Here is a 24,080-nt window from a genome sequence, read left to right as displayed (position 1 = left end):
CAGCGCGGGGCCGTGGGAGCGGTGCGGGGCAGAGGGGGCCCACGGCCTCCCCGCGCCTGGGATTTTCGCTGGGTTTCTGCAGGCAGAAGACCCTTCCCCAGGAGCTGGAGGAACATGGTGAGTGCTCTGCTCCCAGCCTTCCCCTGAGCCCTCACTGTTCCCCTGGACAGCTCAGTGCTGTTTCCTGCGGGGTTTTTTTTGCAAGAAAAGCCATGGCCACCACCCCTCAGGCTGGTCCCTATCTGGGACCTACAGCTTTCCTTAGCTGAGCAGCCACGCATGGCCCAAGAAACCCCCCAGCAGCAATGCACTGGGATGGGGTGCTCAGCCCATGCACAGCATCAATGGCTGCATGCACTTGGGTTGGATTCTCTGCAGCCAAGGAGGCAGCAGGGCTCAGGGCACAGCCCTTAACACGGGCTGAAGCTGAGTTCTGCACTGGAGCATCCCACCTCCAGGAGCTGTAGCAGAGGCTCCAGCACAGACAGCTCGCTGTGCCCAGGCAACAACCGAGGGCAGGCTGGCCATAGCTGCCTTCGTGTTTTTCCAGACAATAAGGCACGGGAGTGCAATTAGTTACGGCAGCAATGGGTTCCCAGGGAAATCATGTGCATACATTCCACGCAGGAGCTGGCACAGCTCTGGCTTTGAATTTAACCAGTGAAGCTCTTGCTTTTAGGCTTTGAGAGTGAACAGGTGCTCCTGGGGCAGTTCCCATTTCAATATCCCTTACCTGGCTGCAAGCAATCCACCCTTACCTGTCGTGGGGGGGTCCAGAAGTAGCAGCTGCAGAAACGCTCTCAGGGCCAAAGGGCATTAGGATGAAATGCAAGCGTGCTGCTCCTGCAGCACCCAGAAGGCAGCAGCGTGGCTCCAAAGCACTAGGTCTCAGGCAGAAGCTGCAAACAGGGCCGGGAATGTGTCTGCCTGAACCCACCCAGCCTGTCCCTGCCAAGGGCTGCTCCCTGTGCAGCACGTGGCTGGTGGGACCCCTCCTCCTGCAGCCACACAGCTCTCTTATGGAGAGCTCCTAGAGGAACTGAGTCCTGAAGACCCAGGCAGGATCAGTGCCGTGCTCCTTGCTTGCCCCAGCACTGTTGCTGTGTCTCCTAGCAGCAGCACAGCCCTCCCTGCCCACCCGCGACTGCTTGTTCCCATGGGCCAGATGGTTTCCCCAGCCCTGCAGAGCGCAGCAGCCGTGTCTGTCGGAGCAGAGTGTTTCAGGGCACACACTGAGGCCATCATCCACTGTGACATGCTCGAGTGGCACAGCCCAGCAGGCATTTCGATTTGGTGTTTCTTGGTGCACCAGGAAGCGTTCGTTTCACAAAGCCTGAAGTTTTAAGCCTCTGTTGCACTAAAATCATAAATGCGTGGCGTGAACATCCTATTACTGGAACTGTATTGACGATGTCCTGGGGAGCACCATAGCTGCTCGCCCTGCGATGCTGTGCTGGAATCGGGCAGATTCTCACTCAGGGTCTCTCCAGCAGCCCCGCTGCAGGCTGGGGCAGTTTCCCTGCTAACCCTGCTGAACACAGGGCAGGCTCTGTGCCCACCCCGCTCAGCAGTCCTCTTTTCTCTGTGCTGAGCACTGTCAGCATGGAACTCAGTGTGTTAAACACCACCACGGGGCGAGCTGGCCATGCTGCTCCCGGCCCTGCCACGCACCAGCAGCATCCTGCTGCCTCTTCACCCGCTTTTCCCTTGTGCTTTGCAGGACCCAGCCTCCGAGCGGCTGAACGGCGAAGGTAACGCCCGTGGGGCCGGGGGTGCCACAGAGGGGAACCAGGTGGGGGTGGCAGTGCCAGCCCCCCTGCTCTGTGTTGCAGAACCCGGCACGAGGCACAAAGCCTCAGAGGCACGGCACTCCTGGAAGCGGATCGGCATCCCCATCCTGGTGGCTGCGCTCGTCCTTGCCTGCCTGGCTGCGGTTGGGCTCCTGGGTGCGGCTCCTGCTCTGTCCTGTGCCCGCTCCCGCCCAGGGCTCGGCTGGGAGCGGCTGTACCACCACCATCCTGAGCCCCCAGCCCCGAGCTGAGCTCCCCGCTTCCCCCCAGTCAAGGTTTACCTGGATCACCACTACTTCATCTGCAAGCAGCCCCTGAAGCTGGTGCCACTGAGGCAGGTTTGCAATGGGAAGGAGGACTGCCTGCACGGTGAGGATGAGGCCAGCTGTCCCCAGCAGGTCCCCGAGGGGCCGCAGGCTGCCGGTGAGTGCCAGCCTCCTCATGGAGCCCCACGGTGCAGCCAAGCCCCCACGCAGCAAGGTGACCTGGGGCAAAGATGACCCTGTCCCTCCCGCAGCTCGCCTTTCCAAGGACAGATCGATCCTGCAGGTGCTGAACAGGAACAGCGGAGCCTGGTCCTGCATCTGCTCCGACCACTTCAGCCCAGAGCTGGCAAAAGCAGCCTGTGAGGAAATGGGCTACAGCAGGTACAGGGCTGCTTTCCCCACACCTCTCTCACTTCGATCTGTCACTCCCCCCTAAAAGCCTCTCTGAGTGGGTCGTTGTTTACTTATCGAGCACTCAGAGTTCTGCACTAATGGGTTCAGCCCATCCCCAGCACACAAAGCACTTGGTGTGCCCACGGAGCCTGGCAGCTCCCCAGGCAAGCCCAGCACTGTGCCCCGGTGTCCTTGCTGTGTCCCTGCTATGCCCAGCTCCCAAACCTCTTTCCCTGTCCCCCCACCTTTTCTCCTCTTTCTTGGGGGTGTCCCATCCCCATCCTAAACTCCCTCTTCATCTCCGCTCTTTATTGAAGCAGTGGGTGAACATTTGGGACCCGCTCCCAAATCGTTAGAACTGAATAACCCCTTATTCTGTCCGGCCCAAATCCATCCCCTGGCTGTGCCCTGACCCGCGCCCATCTCTTCCAGCACCCCAACCTTCCACGCAGTGGATGCGGGTGCGGGGCAGCCCCTGCCTCCCCGTGAGCTGGTGCTGAGCAGCGGCCGCCTGCAGCTGCCCGAGCCAGGCAGGTGAGTGCTGCCCGCGGGAGCGCTCCCAGTGCTGAGCTGGAGCCGCTCCTGCGCGGGACACAGCCCTTCTCTCTTCTAGGAAGTGCCTCTCTGGATCGGTTGTTTCACTCCTTTGTTCCAGTAAGTACGGGACACATCTTCACCTTATGGGGTGTGCTGCTCCCAGTACAGCCCCACGCTCACGGCTCTGGCCCTGGGTGGGTTCACTCAGAATTACTCTGATTAAACAAACCCCCGCGGTGGGCTGGAGAGCAAAACGCCGGGGTGAACAGATCCGGGCAAGCCTGGGGACGATGTGCAAACAGAGAACAAAAGGGGGTGTGCCGAGCACGCCACCGAGGGGTGACACAGCCATGCAGTGAGGGGTGAGGCCGAGGCAGCCTCCATCCCCGCGGTCCCTTCCTGAGATCACATCCTGCTCTGCCCCTCTGAAGGCTGCGGGGAGAGCGTGCGGACACCGCGTGTGCTGGGCGGGCGGCCGGCGGCCATCGAGGCGTGGCCGTGGCAGGTCAGCCTGCGTTACCGCGGGGAGCACATCTGCGGCGGCAGCATCATCGATCCCCGCTGGATCCTCACGGCGTCGCACTGCTTCAGGTGAGCCGGGGCTGAAGCGTCCCCTGACGGCGTCGGTGCAACGTGATGCTCACACGGGCAGTGCTGTGCCTGCTGGGGAGGGGGGAGGGGGGGATGGGAGCAGTAATATGTCTGTGTGCAGGAACAACCCCATCGTCCCCAGCTGGCGTGTGAAGGCCGGCTCCGACGTCCTCGCAGGTCCTGCCACCCTCACTGTGGAGAAGGTTTTCCTGGCCAAAGCGACGACCACATCTTCCAAGGACAATGACATCGCGCTGGTGAAGCTGCAGATCCCTCTGCAGATGTCAGGTGAGACATTGCACACCCCCAGCACCTTGCACCTGGCCGTACACGCACGGCATCTCAGGCTCCCAGGCACAGAGGGATGGAGGCACCGACTGCCTGTGCTGCACCGTCTGCACGAAGTGCTCGGGGTACTCAGCAGCACCGTGCCTCGCCCCGCAGACAGCATCAAACCCATCTGCCTGCCCTACTTCGACGAGGAGCTGGAGCCGGGCACCCCGCTGTGGGTGATAGGCTGGGGCTACACGCAGCAGAACGGTGAGCGGGACATCGTGGGCTCCTCCGTGCCCGCCAGGGGTCACCTGGGGACACCTCCGAGCGGCCGCGTTTCGCTGTGCGCAGGCATGCTGTCGGACACCCTGCAGCAGGCGGAGGTGAGGCTGATCGACACGCAGAGCTGCAACCTGGAGGCGTACCACGGCGAGGTGACGCAGAAGATGCTGTGTGCCGGGCTGCCCAAGGGCGGGGTGGACACCTGCCAGGTGAGAGGTGGCACTGGGTGTGCGCCTCCCCCCCCCCCCCCCCCCATGTCGGGGTGCCCACTCTGGGTCTGGGCAGGTTGTTGTACAGAACAGCCCCACGGAGGGGATGCGCCCTGAGCGATGCTGACAGCCGGTGTTGGTACTTGGCAGGGGGACAGCGGCGGGCCCCTGCTGTATGCGAGCAGGCACTGGCAGGTGGTGGGCATCGTCAGCTGGGGGCAGGGCTGCGGCACCCCCAGCACGCCCGGCGTCTACACCAGCGTCCGAGCGTACCTCGACTGGATCTACGCCGTCCGCAGGGTCAGTGCCCTTCACCCCCCACAGGCACGGCTCTCCTGTGGCTTCCCTTTGCCATTCCTCTCCTCTCTCACCCTGCAGTCAGAGCTCTGATGGTCGCCAGGACCGTGCCAGGGGCCGGACGAGGAGGCAAAGGGCAGCTCGGGCAGCAGCCACCGCCTCGGAAGGCACCCAGCTCCAGCCCCTTTCCGGAGAGAGATTAATTTATTGCCCTGTGCTGATCCTGCTGTGTCAGGGTCTACACTGCTCTTTGCTCATTACTGTTTTACAGAGATAAATGATGTTTGTGCTTAAGCGTATCGCCATTAAAATAAAGTATTTGTTTGTTTGTTTTTTCCATGCAGCCTCTGAAGGCTCTGTCTGCCCCCCCTGCTCACAGGCTGTCCTGCAACCACCCCCATGTGCAGTGCTGGGGCTGCTTTCCCATCCCTGCTCTTCTTAAAGCAAGCAGGGACCAAGTGAACGCCTGCTGGAGTCCAAACCAAAACTTTATTTCACTCAAAGCAAAGCTAGGCAAACCCCTACGGTGCCAAAAGGTGTTTGAAGTCATCACACAGCACACGGTGCACACCCGGTGTTTATTGCAGGTATCTCCTACAGGTGCTGATATATGTGTATACACATGTGTCCATCACAGCTCACACCTCGGGCAGTGACTTCATCCCACACAGCCCACAGAAGGGCCCCCTCCCCCACCCTGCACTGCATACCACACTGCAGCTATAGGTGTATGGATTTCAGACACGGGTTATGCTGAGTTCCTCCATCAAGCTAGAGGAACGATCCATGCATAGTACAGCATTGCATATCCTGGTAGGTGGAACTGTGTCCAGATACCGACTATAAAAGGCAGACAGGTTATAGGACAGCTAAAAACAGTTCTGTAAAAAAATCCCTTCCTGCCCTGGAGGCTTTCTGCAAGGAGGGGCCAGGGGTCTTGGGGTGGCTCCAGCCCAAGCTCTCATGCACAACGAGGGTAACGCGGGCATGTGCAGTGTGCCTCCCCCTGGGAGCTCGGAGCACTGTGCAAAGCCCCTGGGGGCAGCTGAGGGCTGAGCCCCACTCTGCAGATGGGGAAAGTGAGGCACAGCAAAGTCTCCCCACTGCTGGAACCCTCTGCGGGGACCCTTCTGGCTTCCTGCACGCCCCTCACCCAGAGATCCTGATGCATTTTATAAAGAGTGAGCCAAAGAAAATCTCACAGCAACCCCTGTGAGGTAGAGCAGCAGTGCTTTCCCCATTTTACAGATGGGGAAACTGAGGCATGGCAACGTCCCAGGGTCGTCCCACCAACCATGTGCAGGACGGGCAGCGGGACGAGGCAGTCCTGGCCCTGCTCCTCCTGTAGGATCCAATCGTGCTCCCCCACAGCTTTCCTCAGGGGAAAGGGAAACACACTCAGCCACTCCCCTGCTGGAGTCTAATATAAAAATACCCATGTAATGAGCTAAGCCTTGGAAAGCCAGCCCTGAAAGCATCACTGCCTTCAAATGAGGGCCTGTAAGTACACGGAGAACCAACACAAACCCATGGCACAGCACTGCACCCCTCAGTCCTTGTGGCCCCAGCACAGGGCAGGGCAGGCAGCTCGCTCCATCCCATCCACCTGAAGCCCCCCCGGTCCCCGCAGCAGCCAAAGTCTTTTCCGAGAAGCAGCGCAGGTTGCAGGCACGTGTGTAATAGAAACATGTCTCGAGCATTGGCAGTTTGGAAAGAAAAGAAAAGGGAGAGGCTCCCCGCCGGCCCCCACCTCGCCTCCCCGGGGTGCGGGGCTGCTTCATGCCTTTGGGGGGGCTTTCTGCTCCGCCTTGGAGCCCGCCAAGCCGTTCTCTGTGTTGTCATTGCCCGAAGAGCTGACGAGGCACTCCTTCCTGTGGGAGCACACAGCTGACACCCGGCCCCACCGCCCCACGGCCACCCCACAGCGTGCCCACACTCACTTCCCATCCTGGGTCTTCTTGATGATGAAGAGGACGACCCTCTTGACGAGCATGAAGAGGATGAGGAGGCCGATGAGTCCGCCCACGACGCCCACGATGATGAGTGTCACGGTGTTGTCCGTCTCCTCCACTGCCGGGCAGAGGGGTTCAGGTCAGGGCACCCCCACGCACCGTGAGAGCCCAGTGCTCACCACCCCCCAGCAGCACTTACTCTTATGGACCACAGTGAGGAAGATGGTGGCATTGTGCTGCGCTTTCTTCTCCTTGGGGTTGAGGACGTGGCAGGTGTACCTGCCGGCATCGCTGAGCTCCACGTCCTTCAGGACGATGGAGATGTTGTTCTCCTTCCCCGTGGTGGAGCCGACGAACTCGACACGCGGGTTGCGTCCCACGAGGACGGGCTCGGAGGTTTTGCTCTTGATCTTGCCGTGGTAGATCTGCAGAAGCACAGTGGGGTCGGCGGGACGCAGTGTTCCTGCCCTGCCCCATTCCTGCATGGGGCACAGGATGGCAGCAGCACAGATGCAGGGGTCAGACCCACCACCCTGCAGCACCACGATGGGCCACAGAGATCTGCGTTACCCTGGGACAGAGAGCGGTCCCTTTGCTCGGGGACCATCCAGGTTCTAAGGACAGAGCTCCTCTGAATCCTCTTTAGCAGCAGGAGAGCAGTGTGCACAGCAGGAAGCACATCTATATCAAAGCTGTAGCGTTTCAGAGCAAGCATGGGAGGAGGAAATTAACCATATTTTGCCTAAAGTACAGCCAATGTGTGACCTGATCAGGAAAAGCAATCAGCCTTCAGGCAGCAGAAACTCCAGGCCAGCACCGGCATGCACAGGTGCTCCCTCTCTGTACCATTCCAAGCTGGACCCACTCAGAGGAAGCGCATCCCACAGGAGGAGGATGAAGGCAGACAGTGAGAAGCACAGCTGAAAAGAGCTGCCAGGAAAACACAGGCAAAGCTCAGAGCGCACCCACCAGCTCCGTCGAGTTAAAATACCACGTGAAGATCAGGTCCTGGAAGCCAATGCAGGTGGTGAAGGTGCAGGGCAGCAGGACATCGGAGCCGTTCAGAGCCATCACAGTGTTGGTTTTCCCCACCGACACCTCCAGGGCGAAGGCGATGGCGAGGACGTACAGACCTGGTGGGAGGAGAGCGTGAGGAGCAGTTGCTGCAGGGAGAAATACAGTGCCAGGGAGCAGCACAGGGCCCTGCTGGCTGCCCTCATCCCACGGGCACAGCCACAGGACAGCACGGGGCCTGGCTCCCTCAGAGACAGCGCAGATTCAAAGGGATCCATAATATCACCACAGATAAAGTATGCAAATGGAAGACGTGATTTGCATGTCATCCACAGCTGAGTTTTAAAGGGATTGGGGGGGGGTTAAAAAATCAGAAAAAAAAAAGCACAAGCACTCCTAAAGCAAAGCAGAGCTCTCTGTTCTCAAAGCAAAGAGCTCAAACCCCAATTAGCATCGCTGCCCTGGCTGGCTGCCAGCCTGACCTGCTTTCCCTCCACCCCAGCAGCAGAGCAGCGGGTCCTGGCAGAGCGGCAGAGCATCCCCCGCCCGCAGCCGCTGTCACCGATGGATGACCTTCAACGCTGCTCTCCCCTGTGCTGGCAGAGAGAAGCACTTTGGGGAGCTGGGACATCCCAGCTGCAGGAGGTGCCGGGGTCCCACGCAGGGAATGACCCCAGCATGGGGATGCCGTGCTCCGGGGCTCCATCCACGTGCCATGGCACAACCCAGCAGAGCATCCCCTGCCCTGCTCCCAGCGCTCAGCCACCAGCAGGACCCGTCCGCACCTACAAAGCTCTCCCTGAGCACTGACAGCTGTGCCATGGGGTCACTGCTGCTCCCACAGCCGCTTTCCAGCGCCGCTGACGCTCAACTCAGAGGAGCTGCCCTCAGCCTCCACCCCCTGCAGCCGCCTCCACGCTGATTTATTCTCCCACACATGCCGTGCTAACAGCTCCCCAGGCACGTCGCAGCCCGAGCCAAGCCCACAGCCCTGCATCCTGGGCTTCGGGCCCTGCTGCAGTGCTGCATTGATGCACTGCAGGGGAAGAGTTACTTAACTTTACAAAGAAGCCCTTGTGCTGCTGGAGGCTCCCTCAAACACCAGGAGCTGTGCAGCCCTGGGCATGCCAGGAATGCCCTGGGGAGCTGGGGCTGTGCCTCCAGCCTTGGGATGCCTGGCTCGGCAGGATGCCTGAGGAGGCAGATGCTGCCAGGGGACACTTGCAGGAAAGGCAATTCCTGGTGGCTTGTGACACTTCTAATCCTACCTGCCATGGTTATAGCATCATAAACATAATCTGAATGGCATGCACGGGGCAAACGGAGGCTGATCTTGTTCCTGTCATGCCGTGGTCTCAGGAAGGCAGAAGCGATAAGTTACCACTAAATAAAGCACAGAGGAAATGCACTGAGAGGTCACTGATGAGAGCTGCTGCTCCACCTGCCACCACGTGCCCCAGGCAGCTGCACCTGATGCCAGAGTCCCACACTGTGCTCCTTGGGGCCAACGTCAGCCCCTCCCTGCGGCCGCCTCCCCCCAGGCAGCAACACTGCTGCAAGAGATGGATGGGGAGCAGCACCAGTGCCCCACAGTCTGCTCCTTGTTTGGTTGGAGGGGTGCAAGAAGGCGGCAGTAGCTCAGAGCAAGGTCTTCCCCAAGGGGCTGCTGGTGGCCCTCCGTTGGCAAGCTGATCTGGGAACCAGTGTCCTCATGGAAACAGCTCAGGGGATTCACCCGGAACGGCACCGGGCATCTCCTCCCTCTGCAAAAATGCCACTTTCGTTGCCCACAGAAATCAGCGTGACCTCCTGGCACAGGTCCTCCTCCACCTGGAGGCTGCAAGGGAGGAGCTCCTGAGCTTCGGGCTGTGCTCAGGTGCAGCCAGGAGCCCTCTGCCAGCCCCGGGAGCACGGCATCCCCCCCCCACACACACACCTTTGCACGGATGCTCCCCCCAGCAGCACGGGGGACAAGCTCCCACCCCCACGTGCTCTCCAGCATCTCCACGTCCCTCTGCAAGCAGCGCCGAGCTGGGGTGCACCCAGTGGGGCACCCAAAGCCTTGCAGGGACGCAGCAGCCACAAGCCTTTCTGCGTCTCCAGCTCACTTAAAGTAACCTTAAGAACGGCACCGCCCGAGGGACTTTTTCCCAGCGCAAAAGCAGCTTTTGGTTTCGGGCTCCGGGATGAGCGACGCAGCGCAGTGCCCCGGCGGGTGCGGGCTGATGCGGGAAGCTTGCAAGCAGCCCAGGGACGGCTGCGGGCTCCTTCCTCCTCCGAGCAGCCGAGAGAGAGGGGGGGGGAGGGCTCAGCCGCCCCCCAGCCGCACTCTCCCGGCGGTAGCCCCGCAGCACAGCCCCGCAGCACGCGGGTCGTAGTGGGGAGAAGCGCATGCAACGGATGCTTTCCAGAATGAACCGTAAAAAGAATGACCTGTCGGCGGGCGTGCTGGCGGCTGCGCCGAAGCAGTGCATTGCTTCCCTACGGCTATCCCCGTTAGCAGGCAGGTAGCAGCGCAAAGCGGGGTGCAGCGCTCGCAGGAGGAAGCTCTGCGCCGGCAGCGATGGGTGCAGGTGCGGGCTGGAGCCGGGACTTCAGAGCCCTCCCTCGGACTCGGCTGCGAAGTCACCTCGGCCAAACCACTTATCCCCAGCAGCGCTTCGGACTCCCGTGTGCAGAGCGGAGGTAATTGTGTTAGCGCTCGTGACATTCATCCGAGCAGCGGCGTCCGGTTCCTTGCGGTGCAGATGCAAAGCGGCTGCGAGCGAACGGCGGGCGACGAGACGGGGGTGCCCAGCCCGGGGCACCCCAAGGCGGGCGGGGCTTTGGGGACCCCCCCGGCTCCCGGTGGCGGCGGGCACCCCTCGCCCTTACCCAGCAGCGCTGCCAGCAGGCGCGGGGCCATGGCTGCGGCGCGTCCCGACTGCCCGCAGCGCCCGGCTCCGGCTGCCCCCGCCGAGGCCGAGCGGAACCGGGCGGAGCCGCGACGGGAGGAAGAGGAGGAGGACGGGGAAGCTCCGAGCCCCGCCCCGCTGTGCCCCCGCCGTCCCTCGGTGTCCCCCGCATCCTGCGGGGGTCCCCGCTCCGCGCTGCCGCCCGGCTCGGAGCTCGCACGGATGCAGCCCCGCTGCCGGTGGGTTCCCTTCCTCTGCGGGGAAAACAGCCAAACCGGGCCGGACGCTGAGCCAGCGCACCCCAGCAGCGCTCCGGCAGCCCCGGGCAGGCACTGAGCATCCCTGCGGCCGCAGATGGGGACGCAGCCGTGCACCGCTGGGTGCAGGCGTGCCCGAAGTCTGCCTGGCGCCGCTCGGAAAACTTATTTTGTCTGCTCGAGAATGTTCTGGGATAATTGGCTGTGCATAAGTTCACCTATCAACCACCTCTCGCTCACCCTCCATCCATTAGGCAGACCACATCCAAAAATGCGTCGGTGTGGCCCCTGCTAATGGAGGCCTCCAGCAACCTGAAGTGCAAGGTTGGAGCTCCACCTTCCCACCCAGGGCCCATTAGGGAGTGAGACCACTGTGCTGAGCCGCAATCTGCAGGCAGTGACGCATCCCAGGCCGGGCACAGCGGGACGGGAGGGGGGGGACAGTGCTCCTTCCTGGCATGAGACACGTGCCCCAGCCACACTCCTTCCCTGCCAGCCAGGGGCACCGGGGAGGAGGGAGTGGGAAAGCACGTTGCTTTGAGAGGCACTGGGGGTATCCTGGAGGACGCTGAGGGTGCAAACTGTGTCTGTGGGGTGAGGGGCCGGGGCTGCCGAGCTGGAGGAGAGACAGGAGATGTGCAGGCAGGTTGGGCCAGGCAGTGCTGGCAACCAGTGCTACAGGAGAAACAGAGTATTGCTGATGCTGCAGGAGGTGTCTCAGGGGCTGTGATGGATACAGGTAGGTGACAGATATGGGTAGCTGATGGATACAGCCAGGTGACACAATCTGGTGCACTTAGGCTCACAGCCCAGTCTCCCTCAGGACAATGTGCCCCTGCAGCCCTGAGCAGGTGCTGCCTGCAGTGTGCTGGGGCCAGCTGTGCCCTTTGTGTTCCCAGGGCTCAGTGCATGGTGCTGCCTCTCACCGGGTATGATGGAGCTATCACACTTGGCAGCCTTGGCCACTATCCTCATCAGACATCTGCTGCTGCCATGGACGTGGGACATGCTCTGCTCCCTGCCAGCCATGTGTGCCACGGCCAGGAAAGGGCACTGGGGAATTTGGCACGGTGCTGAGATGTCCAGCACAGGGACACTGCTGCTCAGAGGAAGCTCTTTTTGCTGAGCTGGGCACAAGGCTGCCGTGTCTGGTTACAGGGAAGGCGAGCACCCTCTGCTTGGACACTGTCACCTCCCCGGTGGGATGGGACATAGAGCTCCTTCCTGCTGGCTGCTTGCACCCAGAGCTGCCAGGACACTGCATTCCTCCTGCTTGCCCTGAACAAATGGGACTGGGAGGGTTAAAGCACACGAGAAGGGCTCCTGCTTCACCCCACGTGGGCGAGGGCACAGGGTAGGGCTGAACAGAGCAGCTGTTGGGCCACTGCCTCCAGCACAATGCAGCAGACACTGTACAGCTTCAGCTGCCCTGGAGTGTTCTGCAGGGAGCAGCTCCAGCAGGGATGCAGGTTTGCCCTGGCCCCTTCCCAAACCTCCTGGAGCAGGCAGAGCCCTCCTGCAAAAGAGGAGGTGGCGACGCCAGAGCAGGACTTCCCATCAGCACCTTATATTTACTGCAAGGTCCTCTGGCTGCGACCTTTAGAAGATGAGGCAGCCTGGCAGCCAGCTCTGCAGCAGCGTCCCGGCCGGAGCTGACGGAGGTCCGGGCACACGGACTGCGGTGAGTGCTCGGCTGCCGTGCCATCCCCAGCCCTCCCCTGCCTGCAGCTCTCCTGGGCAGTGCTTTCCTCTCCCCCTGCCTCCTCTCCCACGCAGAGCCATTCTCCCGCTGCCCATCCATCGAGCCCCTATTTGGGGGACCCTTTAAAGCAAGAAGGGAAAGGGGAGTGGTTGTCCCCAGGAAGGCACTGCAGAGGCAGCTGCACAGAGGCTCTGTGCTGTGTCCCAGGGGAAAGTTTCTTCCTGACACAATACAAGCTCCGCTGGACCCTTCCTGCTCTGTAGCACTGTCCTTAAACCCCTGCTCCACTCCTCCCGCGCTCGCTGCCCCACGTCCCTCCTTGCAGAACACCACACTGCTGTCACACCGAGGGGACAAAGCTGTCCCCCATTCGTGACCTTCTTGCTGGTGTCCATCCCCACGGTGCCAGCTCACGGTGCCTATTGCTCCGGACTGTGCTCACCCAAGGGCTGCTCCTTCCACCCACTGCTGAGCTCCCACCGGTACAGCACAACCTGCAGCACAGTGGGGACTGAGAGCTGTGCTGTGCCTGCCTGACCCACGCTCCCTTAGCACCCAAGGCAGAACTGCTGCCCAAGTGGGACCCCCAGAGCCACCCTGCCCTGCCCCTCTGCAGTCAGAGGTATGAAAGCACCCAGCACACACTTGGCAATTTTTGTTCCTCCGTTTGTTTAACTGTACAAAGAGCAATAAAAACATCCTACGGTCAGGCTTTGGCAAAAAACACCAGCAGCAGTGTGTTTGGCAAAACAAACAAACGTTGGAAGGCGCAAACCCGAAGTGCAGCCATGGCCGATAGCAGCACCTCCCATATATATATATATCTATACTTGTAGACTCTGTAGTGTACAGCTATGTACAGACAGATGCATTGGCAAGTTGCAATCCAAGGACAGTGCGTGAGTGAGATGAAGGCAGATGTGGGGCTGGCTGTGAGCCCACAGCTGGGGTCGGCCCCAAAAACTGCTCACAACGGAGCAGCAAAGCGACGCAGCAGTGCGTGTGGGTGCAGGCAGCGGGCTGAGCCCGGAGGGTGCGTGGGGCAGAGCAGGGCACGTCCCGGCTGCGGCGGGACAAGGGACGGCAGGGCACGGTGCAGCAGGGGACACAACGCTCGCTGTCCCTGCTGGCACTGCTCTCCTGCAAGGTTCTGGATGCGCAGGGCAAGGGTTTGCCCAAACGATCTGGGAGGGAGCTGCAAGCAGGGCAGGAGCTGGACTGTGGGTTTTGGGGGCGGCACCGCAGGGCCCCACGGGCTGGCAGTGCGTGGCCGTGGCAGTACAAGTTGTGCAGGGCCCCTCAGGGGCTGGGAGGGGCAGTTCTGGGTCCTGGGCTCGGGGTGATGGCTGTGCCCGCTCCGTCCCGGCACACACTGCTCCTTCTCCCCACCGCTGCGGTTTGGCACATCAGCAGATCACTTTCCATTACAGTCATCTCCCCGGGAAGTAAACACACTCTGAGTAATCAGCCCGCCACCTTCGGATGAGGTGCTCAGGCCCAAATACAGCCCAAGAAGGGCACGTCCATGACACACCGGGAGCCATGAGCCCCTCACCGTGGCACCCCCAGCACAAGGATGGGCAGACTCGGGGGTGGGACGGGGACGTCAGTGCTCTCCCTCCCTCCCCCACCCCATCCCCAGCGCCTGTGCCCCGCGGAGCAGGGATAGCCGGTCCCAGCCCGGCTGTGGGGCAGGAGCCAGCCCCCCATCAGCCCTCCCAGCGGCTGCGGGGCCGCTCCTCCCTGCGCCCTGCTCCGGGAGGGTTGGCAGTGCGGGTGGCAGGAGGGATACTCTGGGCAGACAGCAATCCTGGCTGTGGGAAGCACACCGACGGGACGCGCTGTACAGTGACGGGGGGAGCAGGGCGCGTTACTTGGTGCCCTCCTCCGGGTTGCCTTCGCCGTCCGTCTTTCCCTCCTCCTCCGTCTTCTGGTCATCCGTGTTCAGCCTCTGCTGCTTTTTCCGGCGCACGCACTTCACCACCATCAGCACCAGGATGACCACGGCCAGGAAGCCGCCCACGGAGGCGCCCACGATGACGGCCACCGTCGAATCACGCTTTGGGGGTTCTGGGGGCACAGGGACACGGGGCAGGGTCAGCCCATGGCAGCCAGCACCCAGTGGTGCTGCCTGGCATGAGAACGGGGCTGCGCTGACCTTCGGTGAGCACCTTCAGGCTGATGCTGGCGTGGCCCCGCTGACGGTCCGGGGGGTTGAGGACGTAGCAGTTGTAGGTGCCCTCGTCCTCCAGCTGCACATTGTTGAGGGTGAAGGACACATCGTTCTTGGTGGGGTTCCCGGTGAACTCCACCCGGTTCCCAAAGCGGTCCAGCTGCTTGTTCATGATCTTCATCCGGAACTGCAGGAACTGTGCAGTGGGGAGAGGTGTTGGGGTACCCCGAGCCCTCGTCCCTCCCAGCCAAGCTCTGTCCCCGCACTCACTGTGCAATGCTACCCCCATTCACAGAGAAGGCCCAGAGCACCCCAGGCAGCCCCCAGCTCCCAGGCACTCACCAGCTCCTCAGAGCAGTTCTTGCACTCCTGGTATGTCCAGTTGAGGGAGAACTGCTTGTTCTCCACCTTGTAGCAGGAGTTGAAGGTGCAGGAGAGCTTTACAGAGGTGCCATTCAGGGCGTTGATGATGGGGGGGGCCATCACCTCCATCCCCAGCCCTGTGGGCACTGAGATGAGAACACAGATGTGTTAGAGTGGTGCAGTCCACACCCACTTCCCACCCTGGTGCCCTTCAGCCCTTCTGCATGCTGTGGCTTTGAGGGACACGGGGGCACCCCCAGATTCTGGGCAGAAAGCACTATGGCAATGGCTGAGGTCCCTCTTTGTCGTGCTGGCCTGATGGCTCCCAGTGCCAAATTCTGCTGACTCCAAGCAATCTCCACTCCTTGCTGCTTAAACAAGGCTTTGCTGCTGCAGAATCGATCCCGCTATGCAAAAGGGTGGATGCAGCATCAGCGTGCAGGGCTCAGCACCACGGCCGCGGGGAGGGAAATTTATGGCTGAGCTCATCAGATTCTGTTCCAGGCAGGACGCATTACGACAGCACAGGACGGGAGCTGCCAGAGACAGCCCTGGAGAGCTGCAGATGCTCCCCCACACTGCGTGGGACTCAAGCAAAGCTCCTCCATCTGGGAGAGAGGGGGTCAAGAGCTCAATTTCTCCGCCGGGAGGACAAAGCCACTCCCTGCGCTCCTGGCACAGAAACTGGGGCAGCACCCAGTGCAGCTGGCACCGCTCACCTGGAGCACGGGCACACAGCTCCACACCTCTCCTGCAGCTCCCCAGATCTCCAGCTGCCCCCAACAGCACCCACAACCCAGCACCCAGTTTGCAAAGGAAGGCACAGGGAAGGAACGGGCTGCAAGGGGCTGCAGCACCCCATGGGGCAGTGACAAGGACACAAACACCTGCTGTCTTGCAGATCCTCAAGCCCCAGGTCTGGCTGCAAGATGGGACCTGGTGCCACCCCCAAACCACCTCTCCATCACCTTGCAACAGTGTGTGCCTCAGACTGCCCCAGCATTTCTGCCCCAGACACAACGTGGTCACCTCCAAGCAATCCTGGCAGAGAGGAGATCGGGTGTGTGTGTGTCCCAGAAGCCCCCACGTAGTCTGAGTGCCCCCAGCCCTGAGCTGTGTCCCAGGCTCTCAGCCCACACTTGGCTTTGTGCTGCACCTCCAGTGCTCTGCAGAGGGCCGGGTGCCAGCAGGAGCTCTGCACAAACGTTGGCCACTGCAGGACCACGGTGCCACCAAGGGATCCTCGTGGAAGGTCACTCATGCTCCAGGAGTGCTGACTTGCCTGCATCCCAAAGATGGCCCCACCCTGCACAGCCCAACAGCTGGAGACAAGGTTGGTGGCAAAAGAAATCCCTGAGACCGACCGTCCAGGCTGTGCCCTTTGGTGCTCTGTGCACCCAAATGCTGTCACACAACACCCGGATCCCCAGGGCTCGGGAGGGGGAATGACACACACACTCTGAAGGACACCTCGCTGAGCTTTTATCCTCCATCTGCTGGTGTCTCTCCCAAAGCCAAGGCAGCCCCCAGCAGCTCCAGGCCAGGTCAAGCAGCACCTTGGGGAGGTGATGGATGCATCCCTGCTTCCCAATCGATACAATCCCAAAGCTGCTGACACACGCTCCTGGATGCAGGGCAGGGACGCAGACAGCAGAGCGCAGCCCCCCTCCCTCACCCCCTCACGTGCCCCCCCCCCCCCCCCCCGCTACCCTGACCCCAAATCACAGCACAAAGCACCCAGAGCCCACCGGGCTGACCCCAGCCAAGCAAAGCAGCCGGCATCCCTGCCGCAGCCCTGCGGGGCATGCAACCAGCACTGCACGCAGCAAACCCCAGCAAGCAGGACACAAGCAGGTTGTCGGAAGAGGCGATGCTGCAGCGTACCCCCACCCTGCCCACAAGCAGGTCACCCTGGCTGCGGATTTCAGCACCAGGGCATCTCCACCCCATCCCTGCAGCACAGCATCTCATCGCTGCTCCTCGCCTGCAGGAGCTTCTCAGGGCCCAGATTTGGGGAGGGGGCTTCTCCCCACCTGGGTGCTGTCCCATGCAAGGGGTCGGGGCGGCACTTACCCAGCGAGAGCAGCAGGCTGAGGCCAGTGAGGCACAGGGTGGGCTGCGGGAGCCAGGCATCCGGGCTCATTGTGAAGGAGTTGGGTGTGTGGAGAGGGCTTGGTGTTGGTGTGGGTTGTGGTGGTTTGCTTTTTTCGAACGCCCGGGTTATTTGCAGGTGACATATAACATTAGAGCTGCTTTATTTCCACAGCCCAATATGGCCGGTGGAGCGGTGCTGGGCTGAAAAAAACGGTAAATGCTATGGTTGGTGGATTCCTGCAGAGCGAGTGGGAGGGCAGAAAAAATTTCCCCTGAACAGAAGCTGAAGATCCCAGTGCATCGCTGCTCCATGCTGCAGGGCCTGGGGGGCTGTGTCAGCACAGCTGTGCTCCTCTCACTGGGACCAAGCATCCCCCCCAGCCCTGCGTTCAGCACAGGTCACTGCTGAGATTCCCTCTCAACAAGCAAGCAGTGCTCAGGGCTCCCACGGAAAGCACAGTGCCCAAGGAAGTGCCCCACAGCACAGACCGGGCCATGGAGCTCAGCCAGCCCCTGCAGCCCCACCATGCAGCAATTGTCCCACTGCTGGGAGCACAGCTGGGCCCTGGGAGCACAGAAAATATCCCCCAGAGTAGAGTACAGAGAGACTATGGGATGTGGAAGAGCTGGGGGGCCCCAGTTCAGCCCACAGGGGCACGGGAACTCCAACCCTGGATCCAGGGTGCAAGGAGACCACGGAGGCAGTGACAGCAGCCACCGCTGCTGAGGCAGCATCAAAGAGGAGAAAGGTGAGGGATGCCCTGGAGGTAGAGCACAACCTGGTCCCTGCATACAGGAGCCCTTGGGAGAGAGTGCAGTGGGCAGGCAGAGCTGGGTCTGCTTTACGGGAACGAGTCTCACCTTGCTGCAAGGCAGCAGCGGCCCCACGCACACCCACACCCCAAAAAGGGCTCCAGGCACTGCTCCCTCCTGAAACCCCGCTGCTCCTCCTCAGCCGGGAAAAAGAGAGTAGGGTGGCAACGTGAAACCAAGAAGTACAGCCTGGAGCAGCCTGTGCTGCAGTCTCCCATCCAGCAGAGCTGAGGAGGTGGTCCCCAGCTCGCAGCTCTGCACCTGGAGGTGTCAAACATCTATATTTAGCGGAGGGAGGGAAGCCAGCACATTGCAAGGCGGCAGTCCTGGGGGAGGAGCGGCTGGAGTTGCTGTCCCGCCCCCCAGAGCGGTGTGGGCCGGGGGTGGGCTGCAGGCAGAAGTGGTCACTCTCTGTGGGCAGGGCACACGTGGGAGCAGTGCACTCAGGGGTCCCGGCTCCTCTTCATCCCCAGGCAGGAGCCCTCCTGTCACGAAGGAATCCTGTTTGCAGGTCATTTTGCTGGAGCCAGGCAGGTTTTGGCACACGCTGACATCACCCAGTTAAGCAGGATGCAAAAGGAAAGGGGGAAGGCTCACTGGGCCTCGCTGAGTTTTATTAACTGCAAAAGAAAGCACTGCACAGCTGTACCTCCCTTCCCTCCCCACCCAGGCTCTCCTCACTATTTGCAGTCCTGGAGCAGCATGGACCTTTCATCAACGCTGGAAAGTGGGGACTGAGCCCTCTGCATCTCCTTGCAGGGACCACGTAGAAGGGATCCAGAGGGGACACCTGCAGGTGCCAGGCATGCCGTGCCCCGCAGCAGTTCAGGATGGAGGTGACAGTGAAGGGCTGACAGCAGCATAACAGTGACCAGCCAAAGGAGCAAAGAAGTCTTGCATATAGCTGCAGATTGGCTATTTCCCCCTCTCTGGGGCACAAGGAAGTTCCTCCTGGGGTTGGCTGTAGGGCTGCTTGCTGTGCCCCCCATCCTGTCTGCCCTCTGCCATCCACTGTGCCGGGATCACTCCCCTGGCCAGCTCCACGTAGACACCGTTCTCATGGAGGACAGAGGGGTGCTGCAAGGAAGCAGGGACACAGTGAGTCCTCCTGTGGGCATTGGGGGCCACAGGGCACCACCAGCCTAGAGGGGGGCGGTGTAGGGAGTCCTACAGCCCTGGAGCTGCTCCCTCCTCACCATGGTGATGTAGGTCTCCTCAGCTTTCCTCTTCTTCTCTGCATCCCGATCAGCCTTGGGCACCTCAGCTTCAGGAATGGAGGAGTAAAGCCCTTCCTACAGAGAAGGAAGCAGAACATTTGGAACCAAGCAGTGTCCAGGTAGGTAGGTGAGGGCCAGTGCAACAGCCATGGCACCTCATGTTCAGCCAGCATACCAGTGCCACAAGCTCCCACCTTGGCTTTGTCCTTGCTGCTGTCATTTCTGGCTCTTTCCAGGGCCGTGGTGCCTGCAGACCTTGAGGGAAAGCAACAGAGGTGTCACCTCCAGCAGGAAGCATCACCTGCTCCTCCCACCCCAACCCCCCCCTCCTCCCGAGACTCCTTAGATGCACCTTGACAGCCGCCAGGTGACAGTGCCCACCGAGGCCCCCAGGGAACCCATTGCTCTTGTCCCGCAGTGCCTCCCTTGACCCACAGGGGTTGCAGCCACGCAGGCAGCGTGGAGCCCCGCAGCTTTGGGAGGGCAGCGTGACACTAGAGGGCAGCAGGAGCAGCGTGGAGCTGTCCCGTCCGCGTCCCGCGGCTGCACGCTTCTCGGGGAAGGTCAGCAGGGGGATACGAGGAGGTGCTCCGCTCATCCCAATAGATCCGAAGCAGGCCTTGATACCTCTTCCTCAGGTTGAGTCCTGCGAGGAAAGCCAGCACCACGGCCACAGCGCTGCAGCACACGGTCACAGCCCAAACCCCAGAGTGCCCCAGGACATGGGCACTTTCTGCTCTATCTGCAGGGAGACAGCGAGGCAGGGGCTGGCACCCACAGGGACACCAGATCTGCTGCAGAAGTGCAGCGGTGGGTATGGAAAACCCCTCTGTGAGGGGCCAGATCTGGTGACAGGTGAGGGGAGCAGCTGGGGCACGCACCTGTCTGCATTGCAGGGCTGACGTGCAGCACTGTGTAGTTCTTGAAGATGCTGCCATGCTGAAACAGACGGATCTCACACATGTACCTGCCACTGTCATTCACCTGCACATCCTGCAGCTGGATAGAGCCATCCCAGCAGGAGACGTCCCCCTGCCACCGCACCCGCTCCTGGAAGCGGCCCACGGGGACACTAGAGTTGCTGTAGTAATAAAACACCATCTCCTCCTGTCAGGGCACAGAGCAGCTGGTGAGCTGAGCCCAGCAAACAGGGCACTGCAGCTTCTTCCCCCCCCCAACGCAGTGCTCACCACACACAGAGCCCACCCCTGGACAGCCCCAGGACACAGCAGCTCCTGGCAGTGCAGGGCATGCAGCTGGGGAGCCCTACTCATGCAGTGCTCCAAGAGCAGCGAGGCTGCCTCACTCTCCCTTCCCACTGCCCACCCCCGGTTCTGACCCACCTTCTGTGTGCCAGCCCCTGGCACACGCAGCCAGTCCACTTTGGTCACCGTCCAGCCCGTGGCCTCGGGGGCTTGGAAAAGGCAGCGCAGCAGGATGGAGTCCCCAGCATCAGCATGGAGCCAGGGCTCTGTGAACACCCATCCAGATGAGCTGCTGCTCCTCCCTGCCAGGCACAAGGACAGCAGGATGAGGATGGCCGAGTGCAGCCTGCCTGTCCCCATAGACATCTCCTCCCCTAATGGCGCTGAGCAGTCCGGGGCACAGAAGGGAGGCCCTGCAGACAAAGCCTCTCCCTGAGCCCTGCTTCTGGCAAGCCGGGGATGTGAGGCAGCACATCCTCCTGGGTGCCAGACACCGAGGGCTGCTGCGCTCACAGAACAAACCCCATGGAAGGGGGAGTGGGAAAGGCACCTCAAGACTCAGTGCTCAACCCTCTGTGTCTCGGAGCTGAAGGCTGCAGCTCCTGCACTGTGGCTCATGTGAGTCATGGGCTGGGAGAACCAGTGCCACTCATCTGCAGCAGGCCAGAGGCAACTCGGCCCCTGCGCATCAGTCTCGGTTCCTCCTTTCACAACCTGCCCATCTGGCTTCCTGGCCACTTGCTCACACACTCCTGGCTGAGCTCAGACGTGTCCGACCACATAACCACCTCTGTGGGTTTCTGGAGAAGTGGAGCAGTGCAAAACAAACAAAGGGACATGAAGGCACAGAGCTGACCAGACCAGCACTGCTGCCATTGGGATCCACAAAGCATAGAATGAGAAACTCAAGAGAAAACCTCTACCTCCCAAAAACTGAGATCAAAATGGCAAAGAGGGGCACCTGCTTGGCTGAAAGGCAGCACAGAGCAGAGCCATGGGAAACGGCACTGCAGGGAATCACTGCTAATTGCAAGGAACAGAGAGAAGCATCGGCAGAACCTAGCCAGGAAAACACAGTGCCCAGCACTGTGCGTCAGGACCAGGTGAGCTGATTCAGAGGGAGCTGCACAGGCAGGGATGTTTCTGCCAGCAACTGAGCTGCCCTGCTCAGCCTTTCCACAACCACCAAGGGCTGGGCCCTGGCAAGGTACCAAGCACTTGTCTGATGCCCTGTAAGTAATGAATGCAAAGTGCTACAGCTTCCCAAACAGGTTTCTTTTGGGCTTGACCAGCTGCGGAGGCAATCATGAAGAGTATTTGTCAGCTGAGGAGACCAAGGAGGCCAGTTGCCTTAAGCAGAGCCAAGAATCAATAGCTTGGAAGCCTTACCCTGTGTTTAGATGTGGTAAAGCTTTTCTACATCTTCCAAAGCCTCGGAGCCTGGTACAGTAAGTACAGGCCTCCAACAGGATGCTGTGACAATTCCAGGTCTATGCGTGTGCAGGGAGGGAACAGGCAGCTCACGGGTGCCAGAGGAGTTACAGGCACGCAGGGCTGGGAGCACTGAGCATGCCATTAAGCCTCTGAGAGCTTCTCACAGCAAAAAAAGAGGAAGCAAAGGGTCTGCTGACAAAGGCGAGGAGAAAGCCACCAGAATGATTTACAACTTACCCAGAAATGTCACCACCAGAGCCAGGCCCAGCAGCATCTTCATCTCTCAAAGAGAAGAGCAGAGGTGGCATGTGCAGAACGCCAACTGCTCGCAGCTGCACCCCCAGGCCTGGGGAAGGCTTCCTCCAGTTCCTCAGGGAGGGACTGGATCTCTGCTCCCCTGGATGTTCGGCTTCTCAAAGTCAGCTCTATCCCAGCTGGTAACCTGCAATTCAGTGAAGTGCAGCTGTCACAGTGTCCCTGGTTTGAGACTGCTCTGAGCCCTGGAAAGGAAGAGTGAAAGGGGGAGGGGCTCAGCCTGAAGCACCTTTCCATTTCCCCCTTAAGAAATGCACCTTTCCGGTGGCTCGGGGGGTCAACCCCTTACCACCAAAACTGAGATATTCACAAATGTCAACCACTTCAAAGGTGATGGGATGTTCTTTCTCCTATAGACTCGGAAGTTTGGACACAGATCGTAAAATCATGTTATCCTAGAGATAACCCCCTTGCTTCAGAACCCCACAAACATTGAAAGCTTGTGCTGGAGCCTTCTGGGGCCTGCCCAGACAGTGCTGAGCTTTGTCATTGCGCTGTTTGACCGCTGCACATCTCCCAGTACAGTCAATGCCTCCTTTTCCCAAAGCACAGACATGCCACAACCCGAGGAAGAACTGACTGCACCTGCAGGGATGTACTTGCCAGTGTTCACACACAGATCATAGGAAGGCAAACAGTACCCATTACCAGCATTCATTTTTTCAATGGCATCTTTGCTGCAGGATTAAAAGCAACAAAAGATTAATCATATCTGAAATCTCATTAGCTTCTCTCATTTTTCCTCCACTGTGAAAGTCAGAGGTCTTCTGGATTAGCTTCAGCAAAGCCTAGAGTAGATAAAGGTATCAGTGATTCACCCCAAGCCCTAGAGGAGGGGTAAGGTGAATACCTGACATCATGCCTATCCTGTGATCCCATTCCCTTCAGTACCACAGAGCAGAAAGCCACAGCTGTGGGGTCTGTTCTAGACTGGGAAAGAGTCCCAAAGGCTTTTCAGCCAGCACATGGCCTCGCTGCCTTTGGTTCGTGATGCAAAGCCACTCTGCTTTTCCCTGTCCTCTCATTCCACAAGCAAAACCCTGAAAATGGCAGCAAGCCTTCTGTGACTCTCTCAAATCTGCCTTTCAAAAACCAAAATCTCTTTAGGGTCGGGGCCCTGCGGAGGTAGAGGGGAGAGAGCTGTGGTTTTGTGTATGCCCTCCTTTGCATGCCTGCTATGACAAACTGCAGCACAATGCATGCGTGACCCACAAACAAAACTCAACACTCAGCTCCAGAGATGCGTCGGCGCAGCACATCTCAGCTCAGCAGGACAAAGCACCCTGCTACCTCACCTTGCTTTACTTCAGCTATGCTGCCTGAAGCCTTAGAACATAGCTGGAGCTGCACCTCCTCAGGGCCACTCTTAACCCGGAGTGAAAACCAGACCTGAAAGCCCTCAGCACACAGAAGCCTGCAGAGTGGAGCATTGGCACTCACAGCTTCAGCACCTCTTGCTGAGGCCCTGCTCCTTAGTCACCAACAAGTTCTTCTTGGACTTCTTACCCTATTTCTGAAAATACTTTCTGGTCCCACCTCAGAATGCATTTCTGCAGGGTCTCCTTTTGCAACACACACCAGTGGAGTGCTGCAGACAGCACCCACTCAGCCAGGCTGTCATCTCTTACAGTGCTGCCATACTCAACCCCTCGAAGGCTCATGAGGTCACTGCCTTTTCCAAATGGATTGAAGAAAAAATACAGATACCACACTGCCTTTACGTTTTCCCACTTTTGCACACAGGAATCTCTATTCCACATACTCCTACGCTTCTCAGATGTTATTTTCATGGAAGAAAAAACCCCAAATGTCAAAATAAACATTGATAGCATAACAAAAATACTCACCCAGTGTGGTTTGGAGCAGCCTACTTTCTTATCTTGCACAAAGAGCTCTTCAGTGACTGATTTGGAGTTTCTGAATTAATCACACTGAATCTTCCCGAGGTTGTGCACGCAAGATGCTGAGAACACACCAGCTCCTTCCTTCAGGTCCCTCGTGGTTCGGTG

General features: G+C 60.0%; 4 protein-coding genes across 6 annotated transcripts; 1 reads left to right on the top strand and 3 right to left on the bottom strand.

The window, feature by feature from the left end:
- Positions 1-8: 8 nt before the first annotated feature.
- On the top strand, positions 9-4,977 carry TMPRSS4 (transmembrane serine protease 4). The gene is made up of 13 exons (XM_065738416.1): positions 9-117; positions 1,721-1,751; positions 1,833-1,946; positions 2,061-2,213; positions 2,308-2,437; positions 2,882-2,983; positions 3,063-3,103; positions 3,418-3,577; positions 3,699-3,865; positions 4,022-4,117; positions 4,202-4,341; positions 4,492-4,641; positions 4,720-4,977. Exons 1-13 carry the CDS (start codon positions 115-117, stop codon positions 4,729-4,731), a joined length of 1,299 nt encoding a protein of 432 aa, XP_065594488.1. The 5' UTR covers positions 9-114; the 3' UTR covers positions 4,732-4,977.
- A 346-nt stretch (positions 4,978-5,323) lies between these two features.
- Positions 5,324-10,554, bottom strand: SCN4B (sodium voltage-gated channel beta subunit 4). 2 transcript variants are annotated; one of them, XM_065738317.1, is made up of 5 exons: positions 10,479-10,554; positions 7,560-7,723; positions 6,790-7,015; positions 6,579-6,708; positions 5,324-6,509 (listed from the first exon to the last, which is right to left on the bottom strand). In XM_065738317.1, the coding sequence occupies exons 1-5, from the start codon at positions 10,507-10,509 to the stop codon at positions 6,416-6,418; spliced, it is 645 nt and encodes a 214-aa protein (XP_065594389.1). In that variant the 5' UTR covers positions 10,510-10,554; the 3' UTR covers positions 5,324-6,415. The 2 variants fall into 2 exon arrangements, with proteins under 2 accessions (XP_065594389.1, XP_065594390.1); XM_065738318.1 differs by lacking the exon at positions 10,479-10,554 and adding an exon at positions 10,038-10,094.
- Positions 10,555-13,109: 2,555 nt separating this feature from the next.
- SCN2B (sodium voltage-gated channel beta subunit 2) lies at positions 13,110-17,272 on the bottom strand. Its single transcript, XM_065738316.1, has 4 exons — positions 17,067-17,272; positions 14,973-15,139; positions 14,616-14,826; positions 13,110-14,527 (listed from the first exon to the last, which is right to left on the bottom strand). Exons 1-4 carry the CDS (start codon positions 17,134-17,136, stop codon positions 14,328-14,330), a joined length of 648 nt encoding a protein of 215 aa, XP_065594388.1. The 5' UTR covers positions 17,137-17,272; the 3' UTR covers positions 13,110-14,327.
- A 1,423-nt stretch (positions 17,273-18,695) lies between these two features.
- LOC136049816 (junctional adhesion molecule-like) lies at positions 18,696-22,236 on the bottom strand. Of its 2 annotated transcripts, XM_065738314.1 has the most exons (7): positions 21,994-22,236; positions 20,461-20,624; positions 19,999-20,224; positions 19,745-19,859; positions 19,312-19,372; positions 19,097-19,192; positions 18,696-18,977 (listed from the first exon to the last, which is right to left on the bottom strand). In XM_065738314.1, the coding sequence occupies exons 1-7, from the start codon at positions 22,034-22,036 to the stop codon at positions 18,816-18,818; spliced, it is 867 nt and encodes a 288-aa protein (XP_065594386.1). In that variant the 5' UTR covers positions 22,037-22,236; the 3' UTR covers positions 18,696-18,815. The 2 variants fall into 2 exon arrangements, with proteins under 2 accessions (XP_065594386.1, XP_065594385.1); XM_065738313.1 differs by lacking the exon at positions 21,994-22,236 and having other exon boundaries at positions 20,461-20,914.
- Positions 22,237-24,080: the final 1,844 nt, after the last annotated feature.

This window comes from Cyrtonyx montezumae, unplaced genomic scaffold, assembly GCF_038088225.1.
Source record: "Cyrtonyx montezumae isolate F1298 unplaced genomic scaffold, pur_monq_1.0 scaffold_22, whole genome shotgun sequence".
In the NCBI taxonomy this organism is placed as follows: domain Eukaryota; kingdom Metazoa; phylum Chordata; class Aves; order Galliformes; family Odontophoridae; genus Cyrtonyx; species Cyrtonyx montezumae.
This window is presented reverse-complemented; position numbering and strand designations above follow the sequence as displayed.